Consider the following 22,769-nt stretch of genomic DNA (forward strand, 5'->3'; position numbering starts at 1 on the left):
TACCATGCCGACATGCCTGGTTTTGTCTGTCTCAGAGGCTTAGCAGAGTCCACCTGGGTAGGATTTGAATAGGAGCCCCAGGCAATTCTAGGTGTAGGGGAGCAGTTTAGACCTGCCCTGTGAAGAAACACCTATATAACAAAAGTCACATAACTGAGTGGGAGATTTCTTTCTCAGTAGATACCCAAGTGCAGTATGGTTCAGAAGAAGAAATCATATAAATATATATATATTTGTTCTCACTACGTATCTGAATCAGAAGACGCAGACAGTAGGCAGTAGTGATGGGACAAGACCAAGCACAGATGAACTCAGTCCCTAAACCCCACGTCTCAGTGAGCATCACCAACCCCAGCCTGCGAAGCTGGGTCTGATGACTCTGGCCTGGACTTACAGGATGTTGTGCTCAGCTAGAGGAGGCCGAGGCAGGAGGATTGCAAGTTTAAGGGCTGCCTGGACCACAGAGTGCATTCAACTTAGTGTGGGACCCTGGCTTGCAAGGGTGGGGAGGGCCAATGGGTGGCACTCCTGCCTGGTGTGGGAAAGGCCCAAGGTTCAGTCCCCAGCACCGCAAATTAAATGCAGTAAAACCTGTGGGGAATCCTGTGTTGCACATGGAAGTTTTATTTATTTTTATAGTTTTGTGATGATAACATGCATTTGTAAACATCTTTTTTTCTTTTCTTTTTCTTTTTTCTTTTTGGTTGAGTCAGTTAAATGGTAAAACTTAAAAGCTTCCTGAGCTCATGGCCAGTAAGTTTGAGAAAATCATGACTTTACAGGCCCCGTGTCTTAGTCAGGGTTACTATAGCTGTGATAAAACACCATGCCCAAAAACAGCTTGGGAAGGAAAGGGTTTATTTCACTCACAGTTCCCCACCAAAAGCTATGAGTGCAGGAGCTGATGCTGAGGCCATGGAGGGTGCTGCTTACTGGCTTGCTCCTCATGGCTTGCTCTCCTGTCTATAGAACCCAGGACCACCAGCCCAGGATGGCTCCTCCCACAATGGACTGGGCCCTCCCCCAGCAATCACTAGTTAAGAAAATGCCCTACAGCTGGATCTTATGGAGGAATTCTCTCAGTTGAAGTTCCGTTCCCTCCTTTCAGTTAACTCTAGCTTCTGTCAAATTGACATAAAACTAGTCATCACACCCCACTTTGACATTTATTGTCACTTTTGCTAAAAATCATCCTTTAAGAAAAGCAGTTTTGGGGGCTGGAGATATGGCTCAGCGGTTAAGAGCACCGTCTGCTCTTCCAGAGGTCCTGAGTTCAATTCCCAGCAACCACATGGTGGCTCACAACCATCTATATTGGGGTCTGATACCCTCTTCTGGCCTGCAGATGTACATGCAGATAGAGCAATCATATATATAAAATAAACATCAATAAATAAAATAGTAAAAAAAAAAAAAAGAAAAGAAAAGAAAAGCAGTTTGGCCAGGCTGTGGTGGCACACACCTTTAATTCTAGTACTTGGGAGGCAGAGGCAGCAGGATCTTTGTGAGTTCAAGGCCAGCCTGGTCTATAATTGGGTCCATGACAGCCAGGACTACCCAGAGAAACCCTGTCTCAAACTACCACCCCCCCCCCCCCCGCCAAAAAAAAAAAAGGAAGAAGAAGAAGAGGGGGAGAAAGAGGAGGAGGAACCGTTGGTCCTGTTCTCTGCATAGTTGAGGAGGCCAACGGATGTGTATGCATTTGTAGTAATTATGCAGATGTATGGTCAATTAGCATGCCAAAAATTTTACCTCTGTGTGATACGGTTAACAGTACAGATACTACTTTTACATGGTGTAGCCTTTTTCAAATTAGTTATTAGACCAGCAACATTTAAGATTTCATCTGAGGCAGGCATGGTGGCACTCTAATCTCAAGGAGACACAGGCCTGTGGATCTCTAAAATTTGATGCTAGCCTGGTCTGCAGAGAGTTCCAGGACAGCCAGGGCTACACAGAGAAACCCTGTCTTGAAAAACAAAACAAAACAGAAAAAAAAAAAAAGTTAATCTGGCCTAATGCAAACTTGTGAAAACAAACGAAAGAGGGTTTATCTGAAATTCTGAAAGGGTTTATCTGAAAGTCATTATCTACAAGACGGATCTTTGTGTGCTATCTGGAAAGCATGCATTTATATAACTTACAATTTAACATTTATTGACCCAACACAATTTGAAATTATCTTACATATAAAAAGCAATGCTGAGGGGTTGGAGAGGTGGCTCAGTGGTTCAGAGCACTGACTGCTCTTGCAGAGGACCGGGGTTTGACTCCAGTGGTCACATGGCGGCTCATAAACATCTGAAACTCCAGTTCTGGGGGATTTGATGCCCCCTTCCAGCCCCTGCCTGCACCAGGCACGTGAGTAGTGCACAGGCATACATGCAGTCAAAACACCCATACCCATAAAATAAAAATAATTTAAAAATTAATGTTGAATAAAATGAAGGAAGGGGCCACCAATCCGGGGCTGGGCAGTAAGTCTGGAGAATGAATGTCCTGGGCATGAAAGTATCTGGGATAAAAGGCAACAGTGAGGACCAGAGAAACAGCAAAGCTGTACAAATCCTTTTTGTCCTTGTCTGTTTTATGTGCCATTCCTTGTCTACATCTCCGAATCTGACTGGAGCCTGGAATGTATTCTCTGTCTCTGTGTCTCTGTCTCTGTGTCTGTCTCTCTCTGTCTCTCTGTCTCTGTCTCTGTCTCTGTCTTTCTCTGTTTCTGTCTCTGTGTCTGTCTGTCTGTCTGTCTGTCTGTCTGTCTCTCTCTCTCTCTCTCTCTCACACACACACACACACACACAGAATATGCTAGTCCTTGGTAGCTGCTCTGAGAGCTGAATGCCCTGGGTGCCCACTGTGCTCCCTAAATGACACGCAGAAACTGTACCCTTCGCTTCTGCATACAGCTTGGCTCGTTGACAAGAGTTGACGTGAAATCAAACCAACATTTATAGTCGCGTGTGGTTTTAAATCATAGAACCCAGCAGGCTGGCACTGAGCAGGTGCTCCTCCTGATGCGACTCCTCGCGTGTGCCCGTTGTGATTTCTCATACAACCTGAAATCTAAACCGCACACCTCTAGTCCCAACACTAGGGAAACTGAGGCAGGAGGATCACAAGTTAGACACCAAGCCAGGCTACATAGTGAGTCCCCAAACTAATAAACAAAAAAGTGCTTCATACCAACGAATGTCACCTATGCACACAGTGACTGCCCCCCTCCCAAAGCGATCTCAGCAGGAGGCAGGGTGCTGTACAGGAAACTGTGGCTTGTTACTTCCATGACACATAGAGGGGGGAAATCCTGTATGGGCTCACTGCTGTTGGGAGATGTGAAATACTTCTTCCCCACCTGCTGTTGTTTTTGTTGAAGGGCGGTGGCGGGGGAGGGGGAGAGGCTGCGGGGGGGGGGGGGGAGGCCATGGGGGGGGGGAAGAGAATGAGATTATATGAAAAAGTACCAAAGCAGGTGTCGGCCCTGCTGCTTTTGCGGCTGTTGAGGTTGACTGCAGCATTTAAACAGGCACTACTGAGTGATCTGAGAGTTACAGGAGGGGTAGGCGGCCTTCACTTTTAAGTTCTACACATCCATGCTGTGAGAGTGATTTAATAGAAATGTGAATTCATATGTGTTCGTAAAGCAATACTATAAAAATAGACCGTAGGGATTAAAGCTGGGCGATGTGCAGTGGTTTCTCAATTCAATCCTGGCCTCCACACTTGCTTTATCCTTAGAAGGAATCTCCTGGGAGTGGTTCTGATGGAGGAGGTCTGGGATGGGACCCGAGAGCTGAGACTTCTTCGGAGGGCGGGCAGCACAAACTGTGGGAGTGGCTCCCTGAGACACATCCTACCTTGTGGATGCAGCGACTTTAGATAAACGTCCAGCGACCTGCAAATGCTTACGCAGGCCGCCCTGGCATAGGGTGTGTGTGTCAAAGTAGAAAGCAAGTGGCAAGGGCAGCCGAGTGAGCCTCTCTCAAAAATGGTGGGCCTGTTTCATTCACCTTTGCAATGGGCGGCTGACAATTTCTGATCTGGTTGTGCCACCCCCACCCCACCCCGTGTGTGTGTGTGTGTGTGTGTGTGTGTGTGTGTGTGTGTGTGTGTATGTGTGAGAGTGTGTGTGTGTGTGTGAGTGTGTGTGTGTGTATGTGTGAGAGAGAGAGAGAGTGTGTGTGTGTGTGTGTGTGTGAGAGTGTGTGTGTGTGAGTGTGTGTGTGTATGTGTGAGAGAGAGAGAGAGTGTGTGTGTGTGTGTGCGTGTGTGTGTGGGGGGGGCGCGTTAAACAAGAGGTCTACCACCGAGGGAAGCAAGCTTCAGAGACAGTTCTTAGGCAAAACAAGACATTATACTATGTTACGTTAGACTGTTCTCCTAATTTTCTCTGCCAGACTTTTGTCAAAACAAGTTGTCCCAGGACCAGCTGCCATCCTTGGCAGACACCAGTCAGAGTGGCCCACTCAGGAGGGATGAATTGGGGCCCTTGGAACCCTCAGGGGCCCACGAGTACTGCTTTGTCATCAAGACAATCCCGTATTCCTGTAGAGCCCCCCCACCCCCGCTTTGAAAGAGCACAGTACATACCCACATCTGAACCTTGTACATTCACAGCAGACATGTTTGAGCGTGGCACCTTATTTCTGTTGACAACACATCTCACACGCAGCCCTGGGTGATGTGGGCTCAGTCTGCATGATGGTTGGGTGTACAGCTGGGAGGTTCAGGTTCAACCATCCCTACAAAAGCTCCCCTTCCTTGGACTCCCACAGTGACAACAGCATGGCTTCAACTATATCTGTGTAATGAATTTGTCCAAGTGCTAAGCTGGTCTGCAGCTCCGGTCTCAAGGGACACAAAACTGAGACAGAAACAGAGTTGCCACCAGCTTGGTTCAGAGCCACTCTGATTTTCAGTTAGGTAAGAATTCCTATCAAGAGCCAATTAAATGACAAATCTCGTTTCAGAAATAGGCACATATTGTCTTGCTTTATGGTGTAAATTGCATTTGGTACAAACCAAATGTGCAGACAGATGGACTTGATAAGGGGGAAGGAGCAAGCCGTGTTGCTGAGGCAGGGCTGGCTTCCGAGGCTCCTCTGACGTCACCACTGCTACTTTTAGAAGCTCAGCAAAATACGTGTGGGTTTGTTTTTTTGGAAGAACACGTTGGGATTTTCCCCGTTTCTCCTGTAAATATCTACTGGGCAAGAGAGCTGGTAAAATGCCTGAAATAAGACTTATGTAAGGAGCAGCCTTTTTACAGAGGTCACACAAAAGTCACAAAGAACAATCGTTATCTATATCAGCGTTCAGTCACCATTAACCCATTGCCTCCTCAGCTCTTTCCACTCAGAGTGAACCTCTCCCTTTCTCTCTCTCTCTTTCTCTCTCTCTCTCTCTCTCTCTCTCTCTCTCTCTCTCTCCCCTTTTTAAATAGAACTACTAGAGGCAGAGCTTTGCAAACACCGTCTGGAGTCACCAGCCTGGTCCTTGCTGGTGTCGTATTTTTTTTTCATTTGTCTTTTTTTATTATTACTGATTTATTCAGATTACAACCCAGTTGTTATTCCATCACTTGTATCCTCCCGTTCCTCCCTCCCTCCCGCTTTCATGCTTTTCCCTCCCTCACTTGTGCCGTATTTAAAAGCAGCCTCTTGTTCCACGTAGTTCGATGTAGACCTGCCTGTGTAGGGTAAACGGTCCTCAATGCAGGCATGCGGCATGGGCACTGATTTGGACAGCCTGGGCATCGTGTTATGCAAAGAGAGACCTGGGATGGCTCCCCATTTTTCTAGTTCTGGTGCTACCCAGACACTCAGTACCCCAGAGAACAAACCCCCACCCCCCCATGTTCCTCTCTGCCTCCTCTAAGTAGCTGTGGTAGATTGGTTAGGAGGACTCTCCGCCACCCCTTGCCTGGGTGTCTTTGTGTGGTAACTTGCTTCCACTGGCTCTCCGCCTCCTCCCTGGCAGGAGCATGTCCTTTGGCTGCCTTCCCGGCCTCTCTGCCGGCACATTTCCCAGTGGTGCTGGGAGAGCATTTGGCTGAGCTCGCTCCCTGTTCAGCCTCTCCCTGGGTTCTGCACCCCTGACGGGGCAGGCACAGTGGGTCTGAGCTTGCTCATTCTTTCCAGCACCCGCTGCTTTGTCCTTGTGGAACTGGCTCTTCCCCCACTCAGCACAGAACCCAAATGCCTTCATGTCTGTGGCTGAAAAAGGAACCCAGCATGGTCAGATTCTGCTCTTGCCCTGGTATTTTTGAGTGGGAGCCACGTTCATAGTTATGGAGTGTGAGCGCTCAGTAAATGACTGTTGATAGCGTGCGTGGTCAGCTCTGCCTTTACAACGATCTGCTTCCATCTTGGTTTTGAGTCTATGGCCTCTCGGATTGGTCTGCTATATACATTTAAATGTTCAGGCCAACTGGCAATCCATCTGCAGTGCTGGTGGGTTAGCCAGCATTTTCCCGGTAGTCTGCAGCTCATCTTTAGTAATGTGTATTTATTCCTCAGCCACCTGTAAGCGCACATAATGTTTAGGTTTTTATTTAAAGAGAAAGAAAGCGAACTGGAGATCCTGAATCAACACTTAAGATGCAGGCAACTTTAGCCAGAGTTTAAAACAGGACTTTTTGATTGATTTTCTGGTTAAGGGCATGGGGGAGTGCCAAATTTTTTCAATTAGTTTGCCCTTCCCCCCACTCCCAATTCTTAAAGATCTTTCTCAGATGTTTTTCTAAGCTGGGTAGGAGCTGTCTCCTAGGTACGAGGAGTCTGTGGAACATAGTTTATTTCTTCTGTGACAGCTTGACATCAGTCCTCCTCCTATGGTCAGCGTTATGTACAGGGGCTATTTTAGGGCCCCGTGGGGAGGGCGTGAGAGCCATGTGCTCACTGCGGCTGCCTGTGGGTGGGGAGCGCTGTGAGGTAAAGCACTGTAGGTCACAGAGGGCAGAGGGCTCATGTGATGCTACTTCAGAGTGTGCTGTGTGCTGCCTCCATGAGGAAGAAGGGATTCCAAGTCTCCTCCTGCAGTCCAAAAACAGGCCACCAGGGCCACCTTTCACAAGAGAAGACACACAACCAGTTTAAGAGATTGGTGAAGGACCACAGATGCCTGGCACATGCCTTTTCATCCCAGTACTCAGAAGGCAGAAGCAAGTAGATCTCTGTGAGTTTGAGGCCCGCTAGTCTATGTAGTGAGTTCCAGGTCAGCCAGGGCTATATGAGAGAGACCCTGTCTCAAACCCCCTCCCGCTTAAAAAAAAAAACCAAAACCACAGGCCTGGGGGGTTGGGAATGAGGCATTGACATGCATCAGTGTGTTCAGAAGTCATTGTTCAGGCTCTACTTTGTCCCATCACAGTGGAGTCTCCAGAACCCTCAGTTTCCATACCCCGGAGTAAGGGTGGCAATCTCTTCCCGGCTTTAGGCCGGTCGCTCTCAGATGGAAGGTAGCTCCCACAGTAGCTAGTGCTGCTGCCGCCGCTACTGGAGGTGGCCACAGACCATTCTGTTTAGCAGTGACCTGCCCCAGTTAAAGTCATTTATTTATAACTTGTGAGACCCATAAAGTGCGTGCCTATTGAGACATCCCGTGGTGACCTGAGGAAGGCAGGCCTGCCAGGCTCAAGAAAGCTCAGGCCTCTTATGGTAGCGTGCTGCCTGTCTGGGCTCTGGTTGGCTGTAGTTGCCAATAATTAGTTCTATTTCCAGAAAAATTAGAAAGTCAGAATGAACTGGTTATTCCAGATCGCCTTCTCAGGGATATTAAAAGCCTCTCCGGATTCATCTTCATTTTGCTATTTCAAAACCATGTAATTGCAGTGTGAGCGTGCACCGATGTGTTGGCTTAATAAAAATCCTGTAGAAGTAGAGTGCTGCTCTCAGAGACTGAGAAAGACTGAGGGATGGAGAGCTGGGTTTTGAAGGAACTTTTTTTCCCTGTTGTGAAATTGTGGGACTGTGAACTAGTGATTTTACCATTTGTGTACTTTGTTGGTTGCCTTGTTTTTGTCTTTTTGAGACAGGGTAACTCTGGCTGTCCTAGAACTCACTCTGTAGGCCAGGCTCACCTTGGACTCACAGAGATCCACCTGCCTCTGCCTCCCAAGCGCTGGGATTAAAGGCGAGCAGCACTACGTCTGACTTTCTTGGTGTTTAGGGATTGTTTTTAATTTTAATTTTTTGCTAAGAGGTACTTTGTCTATTTCAGGTGGGTTGGCCTGGGCAGCAGTAGATAACCTCTGTGTAGGGGTGGGGTTTGCGAGTGAGGATACCTCTCAGGGCAGGGATAAGAGCCCAGGTCACTTACAATGAAGCCATGGCCCCCAGAGTCCCTTGCTTAGCTTCTGGTCTCTGGATCGTAGATGAGCCATCCAAGCACAGGCGCAGGAACAGCCTTCCATGAGACTGCTTCTGTTTGGCCTATTTTGTGCTCCTGGCTCCTTGGGAAACATATTTGAGAAAGGTGGGAAGAAAAGACGCCACAGTCGCAGGACAGAAGCAGTGAGGGGAGCAGTTGGTGGAGGCTGAAGGCTGCACACGGCACAATCTGTCATCCCCGTTTGTTGATCTCGCATGCCATCCTGCAGTTGGCACGGCTGCTGCCAGGAACCACCCCCTCCCTTTTTCCATCTGACTGCAGGGAGACAGGCACTGCTGCGACTGTGTTAACTCTTCCCACCCCACGGCCACTTCAAAGGGAACCCGTCCATATCATGTGGGGACCCACACAGATGTTAGAACCAAAGCTGTTTAGATGTGGCAAGGAGCCAGGGGGAGTTTTAGAAAGAGTAGCTCTTGGTCTATGCAGATGAATTCATAGGATCCTGGCAGCTGAGGTTCCCTGGGACAGACAACCCAGGGAGAGGGGAAAGGAAGGAAAAAGAAAAAGAAACAAACACCGAGTGAGCATTCTTCACAATGCAGTGGTGAACATTTGGGAAGTAAATGGATCGGTCCTGACAGTGATTTAGCAAGATCAGTAAGCTGTTTGTTAAGTTCCTCAGACGACATTTTAAATCACTTATAATGTCTTTGCTGTCTCTTTTCATGTCGCCTTGTGGGGATGGGAGAACTCCGCCAGGGAACGCTCAGGTGGCTGGTGTGAAGTGGGGAGGAGCTAGCTGTCTAGGATGAGATGCTACGAACAACTTTGCCCAGATGGCAAAGACAGAAGTTACAGTGTCTAGAGACTCGGCCCGTGTGTGTGTGTGTGTGTGTGTGTGTGTGTGTGTGTGTGTGTGTGTGTGTGCGTGCACATGTGTGTCTATTGAGCTTTGTGTACAGGTTCATTTTGTTGTTGTTTTATCAACTTGACACAAGCTAGGGTCATCTGGCAAGAGAGAGCCTCAACTGAGAAAATGCCTCCATCAAATTGGGCTATAGGCAAACCTGTGGGGCCATTTTCTTAGGTGACAACTGATGGGGGAAGTCCAGCCTACTGTGGGTGGTGCCACTCTTGAGCCCGAGAGCAAGCCAGGAAGCAGCATCCTGCTTAGCCTTTCCTTCAGGTCCTGCCTCCGGGTTCCTGCCCTGACTTCCCTCACTGATAGACTGAGGTGTGGAAGTGCAAGCCACATAAACCCTTTCTTTCCCAAGTGGCTGTTGGCCGTGGTGTCTATCAGAGCAGGGAGGGAGCAGCCTAGAACACTTTGGACCCCTGCCAGCACATCTGAAGGTCCGCGTGTTGACTCCTTGCGCTGCTGCTACAATCAGTATTAACCGCTATGGACGCAGAGCTTGTACCGTGTCAGTCCGAGGCATATCAACATTTGCAAAACTTCTGCTCCCAGGCACTGCTTGGGAAATAGGAGGCAGAAGTTACTGCCAAGGACCTGAGTTCTTGGAACTGCACCCCCCCCCACACCCCCATCATGCTTTTCTGTTGCACCTGTCCTGGGTATTGGAGATGAGTCTCCTCAGTTCCTTACTTTGAGAGCCCAGCGCCTTCGGCGTCAGGAATTGCTTAAAGGAACTATGCAGTGGGATTTGAGTGTCATGGTGAAATCCCATGCTTTACTGTCGATTTAAGGCCGCAGGCTTCAGCTTCTTTATAGAATGTGCATGGCCAGGCATCTCAGGCGCCATGAGATAGATTGTCTTACAGAGACCCAGCCCTGTCCACACAGCAGATGCGCACAGCCAGTGCTCCATGGCATGTCAGGGGTCATCTCAAGCTCGTTTGTGATAGTTCTGCTGCTCGTTGGCATCTCGCTTCCTCATTCCTTCTTACTCCCCTTTCTCCCCAAAATGTTTAGTGTGTGTGTGTGTGTGTGTGTGTGTGTGTGTGTGTGTGTGTGTGTGTACAGGCATATGCATGCCATGGCACACATGTGGAAGCTAGAAGCTAACTCGTTTCTCTCCACCCTTGGTAGCAAGCACCTTTACTTCCTGAGCCGTTTCTCTCTCTCTCTCTCTCTCTCTCTCTCTCTCTCTCTCTCTCTCTCTCTCTCCCTCCCTCCCTTCCTCCCTCCCTTTCTTCCTTCCTTCCTGTGTTTCAAAGTCTGACTTTGGCTTTGAACTCACAGTCTTTGTGAGTGCTGGGACTCAGGTATGCAACCCTAACTCCCAGCTTTGAGTATCCTTTTTTTCTATACTCCTCTGAATCCGTTGGGTCAGCCCAGCAGTTAGCTAAGATGTTGGTGCACTGTAATTACACTGTGCCTGTGTCTCACTCTTTCAGTCTCATGATCATCACTAGGGGTCCAGGGACCCTGAGCCTCCCGTGTCTCTAGCTAGAATTCATCTCCTTTGCTGTTTTGCTCTTTGCAAAGATGTTTCCCCTCATAGATTAGCCTGCGCTTGTCAGGTAGACTAAGCGGTTCAGAGCACGGTCATGTTGGTCTCTGTGTGCACACTCCCAGTCCTGCCCATCTAAGCCTTAGCTGGGAATGAACGTCTTCTTTCCAGAGGTGGAGCAGAAGCAGGCTCTCCTAACTGGATGACTGCTGAGTGCTTTGACTTGAACTGTCTCTGAAAATGGACACCACCACCACCACCACCACCACCATCAACCACCCCAGTACCAACCAACAACAACAACTAACAACATCAACAACCACCACCACCACCACCACCACCACCCCGTGCCCCAGGCTCCAGTCCTTGCCACAGTGTTGGGCTCTGCCCCTTCTGCATGATGGCAAGTAGCTCACAGCTGTGCCAGCAGCCCCACTGCTGCTCTGCCAGAGCCAGGGACATTTCTTCAAGAACAAGCAGGGACAAGTTGACACCGGCAGATTTGTTGCCTGAAAATCAGAAGGTGTCCTTTGCCCTCAATCTGCCTCTGACTCTTTGCCACGGCCAAGGCCCTGCATTGAACCTCAGGATCCTGTATGTTCCTTCGCACCTTGCAGAAAAGGTGCCCAGCCTTTGGCCCTGCCCCCTTCCTTAAGGCCAAAGTAACTACTAACCTGATCAGGAAGCCAGAGTGGTGGAAACGCCCCTGGGTAGTGGCGGAAGTCCCTAACTGTCCAGAAGCGGCCAGGGCAGAGGAGAGAAGCCAATGGCTGCTGCGTGTGAGAACCCCAGTATCCAGGAAGCTCTGGGTTCAAGTCCAGTTCCGCTTGCACTAGCCTTGGGACCTGCAGGGCCCGGCACCCTGAGCATCACACCCGACCCAGCGACGGCCCTTAGCAAGATCTCTGTTATCATTACCTTCCCTGATGCCTCTTCTACGCATTCGCCATCCTGTGTACCATGGTCAAATTAAGTAAACTGCGTGCCGTGCAGCTCACATGGCCTCAAACGTGCTGGGTGGTGGAAGGTGGTGACCCTTCTGCCTTCCTCTTTGGTGCTGGGAATTACCGGCAGGCAGTACCATGCCCAGGGAAGCCATGCTTATTCTGTTTCTTGAATTTACAGTTCTCATTTTAGGTTTTTATTTTATTATTTTTTCTTCTCTTTTACTTTTTCCCTTCATGTTTCTTCTTCTTCTTCTTCTTCTTCTTCTTCTTCTTCTTCTTCTTCTTCTTCTTCTTCTTCTTCTTCTTCCTTCTTCTTCTTCTTCTTCTTCTTCTTCTTCTTCTTCTTCTTCTTCTTCTTCTTCTTCTTCTTCTTCTTCTTCTTCTTCTTCTTTCTTCTTTCTTCTTCTTCCCTCTCTAGCCCAGACTACCTGAAATTCACTATGTAGCCCATTCTGGCCTTGAACTCAAGGTAATTCCCCTGCCTCAGCCTCAGATGTCCTGATCTTACCTTTTTTTTTTTTTTTTTTAAGAACAAGTTTAGAGCCTTGGGGGCAGGGTTTCAGTTGATAGGTACTTGCCCTAGCGTGCACAAAGCTCTGGGTCCAATTTCCAGAACAAAATAAAATAAAGTGGATTTGGCACCACACACCTGCAGTTGTCCCAGCACTCAAGAGGTGGGGGCAAAGGACCTGGAGTTCAAGGTCATCTTTGGCTACATAGTGAGTTCAAGTCCACCCTGGGATACATAAGACCATATTTCAGGAAAAGCCAATAAATAAGAACATCTATCTATTATATGGCACATAGACAGAAAAGTGAATTTATACATATGATGTATAAGCCAGCAAACAATTTTATTTTAATTTTTTAAAAACCCATTCTGTTACTTTGTATCTTTTTATTAGGAATTTTTTGTTGGGGAATGGTCTGATGTATTTTTATGCTAATTACTGCTTGCTCTCTCTGTGACCCATATTTTGCTTAATAAAAAGCCATCTTGCCTGGGCAGGCAGGAGATAGGTGGGACTAGGAGAGAGAGGAATTCTAGGTAGAAGAAAGACCTCCACGAAGAGGAAGGAGAGAGACCTGAAGGGAAGAGAGGAAGGCCGCCATGGGTTAGATGGAGGAGACGCACATGGCTGGCGTGGATAGAGAATCCAGCTCAGATAAAAAAAAGCATTAGCAAGTATTTGATATTATGGATGGGAAGTAGCCTGATAGAATTTATTAGAAACAGATGATATGGGACTGGGGCAGGTGTCACATACCTACACCACTATGGGAAATAGGGTAGAGGATTAATGTCTGCCCTGCCCCAGGTTAACTAAGGCCATTTTAAAATATAACAAGTGTGTGTGTCTTAATTAATTGATTACTAGCCGGGCATACTGATCATACTGGTAAATTAAAAACAATAATTTTTTATTAAATATTTTTTTACATATACATTTATATTATTACACATATATACAGTAAACTTCCTACAGCAAGAAGAACCACAAAACAATCAGGAATTATATATATGTTGCATCCATAGTGTTTTGGCTATTTGTAGAAAACATCTTTCCTAGCTTGGTGAATCTAAAATTCTGAATGTAAATCAATATCATTTCTCCAGCAAACAATGTTAAGTGTCAGTCACGTAGCTACCACTTACTCCCAGAAGTAACAGTCACTTTTTTTACTATGGGTCCCTCAGTAGCACAGTGGTTCTAGATGTGGGCTACATGAGGAGACCGTGTCTCAGACAGACAGACAGACAGACAGACAGACAGAGTGACCTTGCTGCAAGCATCAACAGTGCTAAAACCAAGAAGGCCTGCTGTGACCAGTTCCACTATAAGGAAATGCTCAACTTTTGAGTGACCTTCTGTGGAGAGTTTGGGCTATTGAGGCGTGAGAGGAATTTTATTTTGTGTGTGTGTGTTAAAGAATTTGGATGCTCAAGAAATCTATTAGCTTCACAATGTGAACTCACATGACATATTTAGCTCACTCAACTAATTGTTTCCAGGTTTTAAAAAAGACCACCCACATTTTGAGATGAAGGCTCTCAGGCCTGGAGGAGTCCGTCAGTCCTTCTGCGTTCATTCAGGGCCACCAGGCGCTTCTAATCTCTTCTGTCACTTTGCACCCATCTTAGGACGCAAATGCTGCAAGAGACTTTGTACAAGCCAGATGTGATCCATTTTCCTATTAGTTAAGTTGTGCATAAATTAAACCACACTGTATTCTTTCCACTGACTGCTCCAGCTCCTTTATGCTTGTAATGCTCTGTCTTTTGTTTATTGCAGGATTTAGTAATTCGAGTTGTTTTTATCCTTGGCAACCTGACAGCGAAAAGTAACCAGGCCCGGGAATTATTCTCCAATGAGAGTGGGAGCGTTGAAACCCTGCTCGAGCTGTTTCAGAACTTCTCCCAGCCTGAGGAGCACTCAACAAGTTCGGGGCTCTCAGGAGCCAGGCCAGAGGCAGAGGCCGAGGATGTGCTGATCAAGCTGACCCGGGTCCTGGCCAACTTAGCCATTCACCCGCGCATTGGCCCTGTGCTGGCAGCCAACGTGCAGGTGGTGAGCCTGCTGCTGAGCATTCTCGGTGAGAGCTGTAGGCCCAGGACAGATCTGCGGGAGGGCTTAACAGCTCACTTCTTTTTTTTTTTTTTTAAGATTTATTTATTTATTTATTTATTTATTTATTTATTTATTTATTATACAGTGTTCTGCCTCTATGTACACCTGCACACCAGAAGAGGGCATCAGATCACATTATAGATGGTTCTGAGCCACCATGTGGTTGCTGGGAATTGAAGTCAGGACCTTTGGAAGAGCAGGCAGAGCTCCTAACCTCTGAGCCATCTCTCCAGCCCTCGGCTCACTTCTTAAGGAACCTCCTTAGCTTTTCTGTGAAAAGGAAAAACACTTTTGGGCGTTGGGTCACTTTGTAGAATGCTTGCCTGACATACACACGGGCCTGGGGTTTAAGTCTCCAGCTAAACTTATCCCACATTGAGGTGGCCATGTCTGCAATCCCAGCACTCAGGCAGCAGAGCGAGGTTGAAAGCCTGCCTGGGCTATATGAGACCTGTCTCAAAACCAAACCAAACCCACCGCCACAAAACTGGGAAATTCTAAAATTTCCCAGGATCAGTCCGTATGAACAGAGTTCATCTCCTTTTCCAGATCTCACGTTACCTGTAGTCGTGTCCCCCCATCTTTCATGTCCCACCTTTCTAGTTTACTCTGTCACAACAGAAATTGCTTCTGATCTGTGTGCTCATGTGCCTGTGAGTATGCCATGTACACAAGTGCTTATAGAGGCCGGGGGTGAGGGATGTCAGAGACCCCAGCTCTGGAGTTACGTGTGGTTGTGAGCTGCCAGACGTGGGTGCTGGGAGCGGAACTCCGGTGCTTTGGAAGAACAGCAAGCACTCTGAGCTTTCAGCCGTCTCTCCAGGCTCCCACATCAGAGATGCATTTCTTACCTATCTGGAGGCTGAAATTCACAGTCCGCCTGGAGAGATGGAGGCAGGTAGATCTCTGTCTCAAAAAAAATAAAAATAAAAATAAAAATGAGTCTGGAGGTAGAGTGAGAGATAGGGACAGAAATTACTGAAGGTCATATGTATTAAGCAAAAAATGTGTTCATTTATCATCATAGTCATTTAGCAGAGATTGTTTGTTTTTTCTTGTTTTCGTTCTTTCTTTTTATGTAGCCCAGACTGTTCTTAAACTCACTGTATAGCCAAGGGTGACCTGGAACTCCTGATTTACCTGCCTCTATCTCATGAGTAATGGTTTTACATGTGTCCACCATGTCACCTGCTTCATGCAGTGCTCGTAATCAAAGCAGGGCTCCGCATGCCGGCCAAGCCCTCTACCAACTGAGCTGCTGTCTCCAGTCCCTGTACGTTTATTTGGAGCCCCAGGAAATGCCTAAAGTCCAAGCCCTGGGTTCAAAAAACTGGGCATGGTGGATGCACTTGTAATCCTGGCACCCAGGAGGTGAAGGCAGGAAGATGAGTCAGAGGTGGGGCGAGGCTGGGATGGCAGATGCCATGGAAGCCATCTGTTGTGTTTGAAAGACAGAGCTAATGGTGAGGGATGGACAATGACCTGAGGACCACTCTGTTGGGAGGTAGGATTTGAGAACTAGAGTCAGCCCTGAAGCCAGGGCGGGTGGGTGGGCGGGGCCAGGGACAGCTCAGGTCCCTGTGGTCTTGTCCCCTTCAATGCAGATGCAGGGCCCCACCAGACTGTTCTAGACCAGGCTGTGGGAACCGAGTTAGCATGTCCCACATTGCTGCATCTCTCTGCAGGCAGCCATGACATGGGTGGTAAAGCTTTCCCAAGCAGTATCTCTGGAGCCCCTACACCCAGCGTGTTCCCCAGCCTCAGCTTCTGTTGCCGTGAATGTGTGGCATCACTGGATCTGCAGGGCCAAGCGTTTCTGACTCCCTGGTCACTTGGTTTCAGAATCCAAGTCACTGGGCGACTGTGAGGAGCTGGTGATCAATACCACAGCAGCCATCAACAATCTGTCCTTCTACCAAGTGAAGAGCTCCGTCCTGCGACACAGAAAGCTGTATGTTGCTGAACGTAAGGCTCAGGGTCGGCCGTGGCTTCATAGGTGCCCATTCCTAAACACTGGGCGTGGCTTCACGGACACTCATTCATAGACACTGGGCGTGGCTTCATAGGCGCCCATTCATAAACGCTGGGCGTGGCTTCACGGACACTCATTCATAAGCACCCCTGGAGGAGTTACTGCGGCAGCTCTCCCGCGCCGTGCGTAAGAACCTTGAACATGGGAGTGATTTGGTTCTTAGCTCTTGTTGAAATGTCCCACGGTTTATATATATTAAGAAAATGTTCAGTTCTCAGTTATTTGGTAGGAAATTAGTTTTCATTCACTTTTAAACACAGTTATAGGAAGAAATATAGAATAATGTTACCAGTGTAAACTTAAAAATGTGCAAGGCTTCCAGCACTCCAGAAGCAGAGGCTGGTAGACTTCTGGGAGTTTAGGGCCAGCCTCGTCTACATTGCAAGTTCCAGGCTAGCCTTGGCTGTGTCAAACAAATAGTAAAAACAACAACAACAACAAACCCCACATAGACAAAAATCACACACACAGTAGTACCACCTCTGGTGTTGTGAATGCACATGCATGTATGAAGTCATGGTAGAGAGTATAAGCGATGTTTGGACATTATTGTAAATGTACTCACTTTCTCTCTCTACCAAACCCAGTGCTCTTAAAGCTCCTCGTGAGTAACAACATGGATGGGATCCTGGAGGCTGTGCGTGTCTTCGGAAATCTCTCCCAGGACCATGACGTCTGCAATTTCCTCATGCAGAAAAATGGTGGGTTAGTGACAGTTAAGATGCAAGGTTCTTGCCAGCAGTCAGCTAAGTGACTTGGAACCTTCAGCGATTAGAGGGATGTTTCTGTTCTGAGATGAGCCATACTTTACATTTGTCCCATATGGGGGACCACACAGGGTGCTGGTATAGACCAAGTGTGTGTTCACAAACCCAGAGAGTGCCCTCTTGATCAATAAGGTGTGTGTGTGTGTGTGTGTGTGTGTGTGTGTAAGCATGTGTACATGTGTAGGAGCATGCTCAAGGGGGTTTGTGCACGTGTGCATGTGAAGGAGTGTGCTTTTGTGTGTGTGTGTGTGTGTATATGTGCTGGTGCATGTGTGCATGTACAAGAGTATGTCGTGTGCATGTGTGTATGTGCTGGGCATGTGTGCATGTGCAAGAGCATGCTCATGTGTGTGCACACGTGTGTGTGCCTGTGTGCATGCATGCATGCATGTGTGCATGCTCCTGAATACCTGCATGTATGAGAGCATGTTTGTGTTGTGTGTTTAATGGAATCTGCACTCATTTCTAGTCCAGGCGATAGGCTAGCGATTGTTTTCATTTACACACTAGACTATGTCACACTTTGCTTGTAACTACTAAGTGTCCAACAACCAAAAAGACAGCTCCAGGGAGCATAATGCATTACGTTTTGTAAATATGCATGCTCATACAACGTAATGTTCCACAGTGACTCATTTATAGGTAGGCATGAATTAGACATAGGTCAGCACAATTAACCAGAAACACATAATGTAGAAGTGAAAAAGCTAGTTATATACAATAAAAAATAGAAAATAATATGCTTTCCCTTAACCCTCAGGGAGCAGAGGCAGGTGGATCTCTGTGGATTCATGACCATCCTGATCTGTATAGTAAATTCCAAGTCAGCTAGGCCTCAGGAAACAAGCAAAAAAAACCAACCCCCCCCCAACCCTCACAAATACTGCCTAAAGTATTATGTATCTACATTGACGTAGTAATGATAGAGAACATAAACGGTGTTTGGAAATTATTGACTCCACATTTAAGATACGATTTGCCACTTAGAGGGAAAGAGGCATCAAAAGATAGAATACTAGACTTGCTTTATTCTTTTTTTTTTAACTTGCCCCAATTGATGAATGAGACTTGCATATGCAGATGAAATATAACCTGTTTTGGACGCAGTGCTCTGATTGTTAAGCTAGCTGGGTGGCAGGTATCCAGATGTTGATTTGAACCATACAGAACAATAATTTTTTTTTAACTGTCTAGGGCTGGGGATCTCTCAATGAGTGTTTGCTTAGCAATGCTCAAGGCCCTGCATTCTGTCCTTAGACTGCATAAACCTGGTCTGCTAGTGCCAACAGAGACAGGAGAATCAAAACTTCACCCCCGCCCCCAGCTACATAGCAAGTTCAAAGCCAGCCTGGGGATCCTAGTAAGAGTTACCAGTGCTGTGATGAAACACCGTGATCAAAAGCAACTTGAGGAAGAAGGGGTTTCTTTGATTTAAATATCCTGAATCACACTGCAGGTGCTGATGCAGAGGCCACGGAGGGGTCCTGCTTACTGCCTTGCTCCTCTTGCTTGCCCAGCCTGCTTTCTTACAGCACCAGGGCCACATCACCAACTAAGAATGGCCCCAGGCTTGCTAGATCTTACAGAAGCAGTTTCTCAGGTGATGTTCCCTCCCCTCAGGTGACTATGGTTTGTGTTGAGTTGAAGCTGGACCATCCAGTACACCAGGGTACTAGAGACCCTTTCTCAAGTGAAACACGCCAGCCCTGCAAACAAAAGATGTCTAACCGCGCTGATGGTGGCAAATCTAGATCAGGCAAATACAGCTGCAGCACCAGCAAGATGCAGTCCCTCATGCTCGTGCCCTGAGAGGACTAGCACTTGGCGGTGCATCCTCTGGGGTCTTCAGGATGTTATATGCATGGGATGTAGCTGTGGTCAAGCTCACTGTCAAGTGGTCCACAGGTCCGCATGTATAACAGGGTAGCCACTGGTAAATGGGATCTGGTAGTTTCCTCACCTCATCCACTCCCTGATCCCTTCGCTGGACCCCTACTTGAGGGTGAGAAAACAGGACTTACAATGTGTTGTCCCATCTCCTAGGAAATGATTGGCCCACAGCTTGCACTGTCCCTGCACCAGCAGCCTTGTGCTGCGCTGGCCAGTTCCTAGTGGCCTATGAATCTCTTGTGTTCTGGAGGCTCAGAAAGATCTCATCAGGACGGAACTCCGCTGCCTCAGGCTGTCCATTAACTGGAGGTCTAAAAAGGCCTTTGAGAACAAGCATGGGGAAATGTCACCCATGTCCCACCAGCAGGGACTCATCTCCCTGGAGAGGGAGCTGCTGTTGGCTCAGTGATGGCAGGGCCAGAGGCTGTGGGAAGCGGGAGTGGGTTCATCACACTAACCACCGTCCAGCGTTGCAAGCCACGCCTTCCCACTTTCTATCCCTCCTCCACGCCCCCTCCACAACCCCCACCCCATTGGTAAGAGTAGCTGCAGCTGGGATGCAGGCCTTCCTTCTCTGGTCTGCCGGCGCTCACGGGTCTGCGTGTGTTCTCTGCCCTCCCAGTCCACAAGTTCATGATCGCATTGCTGGAAGCCAAACACCAGGACATTTGCTTTTCGGCCTGTGGGGTCCTCCTGAACCTCACTGTGGATAAGGACAAGCGTGCCATCCTGAAAGAAGGCGGTGGCATTAAAAAGTAAGTTCCAAGGCGTGAACTCCCGAGTCCCAGGATGGCGGCGACATGTTTTTTTCTGGGAGGTTGGGCCCGTCATTCATCCCACTAGAGGAGTGGGGCTAGAGACACGGGGGTCAGAATCTCCTGGACGCTTGCCACAACTTAGAGGTGCATGGGGGGGCTTTGTAGTCAGTCAGATTTGTAGGCATGAACTTAAATGATAGGTCTGTGGAATTCAGAAGGCTAGCCGCCATGCCAACAGTGTAAAGCTTGCAGACAGATTCTAGCCCCTTAACGCTTCCCTTTGACGTTCCTTACTCAGGCTGGTGGACTGTCTAAGAGACTTGGGTCCCGGTGATTGGCAGCTGGCCTGCCTGGTGTGCAAGGCCTTGTGGAACTTGAGTGAGAACATCACAAACACATCCGCCTGCTTTGGAGACGAAGTCACCAACACACTTCTAGTCCTCTTGTCGTCATTTTTAGGTAAGGGGCCCTTACCCCAGATCTGTGACCTTTACCAACCGGAGGCGAGAAAACTGTGTCCTCTGGCGTGCTGTGGGAAAGACTGGCGCCCAGCCGCAGAATCTGAAAGGTGATGGTAACATGGAACTCTCCTAAAGAGGTTCTGAAAGACACCGAGTGCCGCGGCCCTAACAGAAGGATTTCTAACTGCCTGCAACTGGGGCCGGCATGATTTTTTTCTTTGCCCACCCCCTCCATTTTCTTTGATTGCATAAATGTCATCAGCCTTGTGCCTCTGCTCTTTGAAAGCATGTAGACTCTGTCATAATTAGGAAAATATGTTTTGAATTAAGCCACGCTTTCAACTGAATATAATTAGTGATGCTAATTATCACATGGGGAGGGTCTATAAGACTGTTTGCCACTACAGTGGGCTCCCCGCACTCGGGAAGTCAGAAAGCATATAAACTGAAGATTGTTTCCTTTAACTTTTTTCTGTTTTTAGAATTTTTTTTTTCCCCAGCATGCTTTAGGTCTAAAAACAATAATTTCGGTCAGTTGATGACTGAATGATTTTACAAATTCTATTCCCTGCATGGAGGCGAGGCTCCTTGGTTTCCAGTTAGAGGGCCCAGCGTAGCTGTATGGAAAGGCTCAGCGTAGGTAAGAAGCCGTGGGCTTGAATTTGTAGTGTCATTTGAACATTGCATCTCTCTTTTATTGTATACCTTTCTATCTCTAAAATGGGAGTGTGGTAGGCCCCGTTCAGCCTCAGAAAGTTAACTGCGAGGCTTAAACAAGCATCACAACAGAATTGAAATAAAAGACCCAAAGTCTCTCAGTCAAACAGCTCCAAACTTTAGATTCTAGCTTTATCCTTTGTAAGTTTTTAGACCTTGGCCTTAGCATCTTGGCTCAGTGACTGTTTTGTTGCTGTGAAGAGACTCCTAAAACAGGAAGCAGTTAATTGGGGCTTTCTTACAGTTTCAGAGGCTTAATTCATTGTCATGGCAGGGAGCATGGCAGCACACAGGCAGCCATGGTGTTGGAGAAGGAGCTAAGAGCTCCAGGCAGTAGGAGGAGAGAGAGAGACTGGGCCTGGCTTGGGCTTTTGAAACTGCAAATCCCACCCCCCAGTGACACACTTCCTCCAACAAGGCCACACCCACCCCAGGAAGGCCACACCCCCTAAGCCCTAGCAAGTAGCAGTTCCCCCTAATGATGGAGCATTCAGATCTATGAGCCTATGGGGGCCGTTCCTATTAAACCATCACACCTCTTTAAGTTTATTTTTTTTATCCCCTTTAAATTCAGTTAGCTGATGCCTTCCCTTCAGGGTGCTGGAATAAATGTGCACTTACACCAAGAGTTTAAGACTGTGCCTGATACCAGCCAAGACCTCCAGCAGGGCTAATATGCTCTGAAGTTAAGTGAAAGAATCAGATCTGCGTGGCCATTGTGGAGTTTGTTGTGAAGATGTATGCAGTTTTGTGCATTAAAATTTAGAGTAAAAAGAGTGGGCCTAGCTGTAAATGACTGACATTCTCAGTGCCCTTGTGAGCATGGGGGATTCCCAGGTGGCAGGAGGCAGGGATGCCCTCACAGGCTGTCTGAGTTCAGTCCCCATGGGGCCTGAGCTCGGAAGTCAGCTGTGGAGTCGATTGGTGCAGCCCTGGCAGTTCTGATTTCAGGGACTCTCGGCGCAGCCTGGAATCCATGATTTAAATGGTTCCTTGACGGAGTCTGAAGCGCAGCGCCAGGCATTGGGGACCTCTGCTCTAGTTCCTGAAGACAGCTCAGGGAAGGGTATGCAAGGAGGAGGAAGCCAGGAAACCGGATATTGCATAGTCTGCCGGGGCGTAGTCAACCTGCTCAGGAGCAGGTGTCCCAGCCCTGCTCTGGGTCTAGTGTTCTGGAGACCCAGCTCCGCCTAAGCTAAGCGCCCCTGTTCCCCCTCACTGCCTCTAATCTAATACCTGCTCATGTGTTTTGCTACCTCAAACTCTCACTTTCCACACCCAGTGTTGGTTTCTTCTGCGTCTCCTTTGCTGTTGACACTCTTTCCCCATGTCAGGCAGAAGACGTGGCTGGCTTAGAGAGCCACTTATTGGTGGCCTGAGGCTTCTGTGTGCTTCCCTGAAACTCTGTCCTCTGGGGCCTGATGGGGACTATCAGTTCTGAGTGTGTGAGGAGCCGCCCAGCCTGTAAGGAACAACCAGAAAAAGGTGTGGGCAGGGCTGGCTTCTGAGCAGGGCAGAATTCCCAGGAGGCATTGGGCTGTAGTTGGCCTGCTGCCTACCACCCCACTCCCATGGCTGTCACATATGCAGCATACCCCCTTGCAGGGTCTCACAGCCTTTGAAGTCGGTGGCGATGGTTGAATCACAGGATCCCTGGGCTGCTAACACAGCAGTTGGTCATGAAGCATGAGCTATGCGTTTTTCTCCTTTACGATGGTTTTGTAAGCTTTGTTTCTTCGCTTTTCATGGAGCCACTGGAGGGAAATCACATCATTTCATCCAAAGTGGATGCTTCACACTGGGATGTTGTAGCGATCGG

General features: G+C 48.0%; 1 protein-coding gene across 6 annotated transcripts in view; it reads left to right on the forward strand.

Moving 5' to 3' along the window:
- ARMC2 (armadillo repeat containing 2) overlaps positions 1 to 22,769 on the forward strand; it is a 108,840-nt gene that overhangs the window by 80,046 nt on the left and 6,025 nt on the right. For 4 of the 6 annotated variants that reach the window (XM_084777712.1, XM_084777710.1, XM_084777707.1 and 1 more), the window contains exons 13-18: positions 13,990 to 14,290; positions 16,168 to 16,290; positions 16,945 to 17,058; positions 18,581 to 18,724; positions 19,637 to 19,769; positions 20,071 to 20,231. In XM_084777712.1, coding sequence (XP_084633838.1) covers positions 13,990 to 14,290; positions 16,168 to 16,290; positions 16,945 to 17,058; positions 18,581 to 18,724; positions 19,637 to 19,769; positions 20,071 to 20,231 — 976 coding nt within the window. Of the gene's footprint in view, positions 1 to 13,989; positions 14,291 to 16,167; positions 16,291 to 16,944; positions 17,059 to 18,580; positions 18,725 to 19,636; positions 19,770 to 20,070; positions 20,232 to 20,811; positions 20,874 to 22,769 lie in introns of all 6 variants that reach the window. The other 2 variants (XM_084777708.1, XM_084777711.1) reach the window with 2 other exon arrangements.

Source organism: Acomys minous, assembly GCF_964271855.1.
Source record: "Acomys minous genome assembly, chromosome: 3".
NCBI classification, from domain to species: Eukaryota; Metazoa; Chordata; class Mammalia; order Rodentia; family Muridae; genus Acomys; species Acomys minous.